Source organism: Penaeus monodon, chromosome 29 (assembly GCF_015228065.2).
Source record: "Penaeus monodon isolate SGIC_2016 chromosome 29, NSTDA_Pmon_1, whole genome shotgun sequence".
In the NCBI taxonomy this organism is placed as follows: Eukaryota; Metazoa; Arthropoda; class Malacostraca; order Decapoda; family Penaeidae; genus Penaeus; species Penaeus monodon.
The window spans coordinates 37,703,428-37,703,644 of record NC_051414.1 but is presented as its reverse complement, the minus strand read 5'-3'; the positions used below and the strand labels follow the sequence as shown (position 1 = coordinate 37,703,644).

The window sequence follows — 217 nt, the reverse complement described above, 5'->3', positions numbered from 1 at the left end:
ACCTGTGTTTGGTAGTGGGCATACGAGTGCGGGAGGGGCGGACTGGTCAGGTTGATAAGGGAGTTTAGGATTTCCGGTGTCTTGGGCGTGGTACAGGACCCCTCCCCCGCTGCCGAGGGGGGCGGGGTAAGGTTGACGTTCAGGTACATAGTGTGTGCAGAGCCTGCGGGGGAGAGAGAGAGAGAGGTTAATGTGGCTATGAATATGCATGGGGACT

General features: G+C 58.1%; 1 protein-coding gene across 1 annotated transcript in view; it reads right to left on the bottom strand.

The window, feature by feature from the left end:
* Positions 1-217, bottom strand: part of LOC119592235 (POU domain, class 4, transcription factor 1-like) — a gene marked incomplete at its 3' end in the record, with an annotated part of 47,222 nt that overhangs the window by 910 nt on the left and 46,095 nt on the right. Inside the window, 1 exon segment of the mRNA XM_037941067.1 lies at positions 3-163. Coding sequence (XP_037796995.1) covers positions 3-149 — 147 coding nt within the window.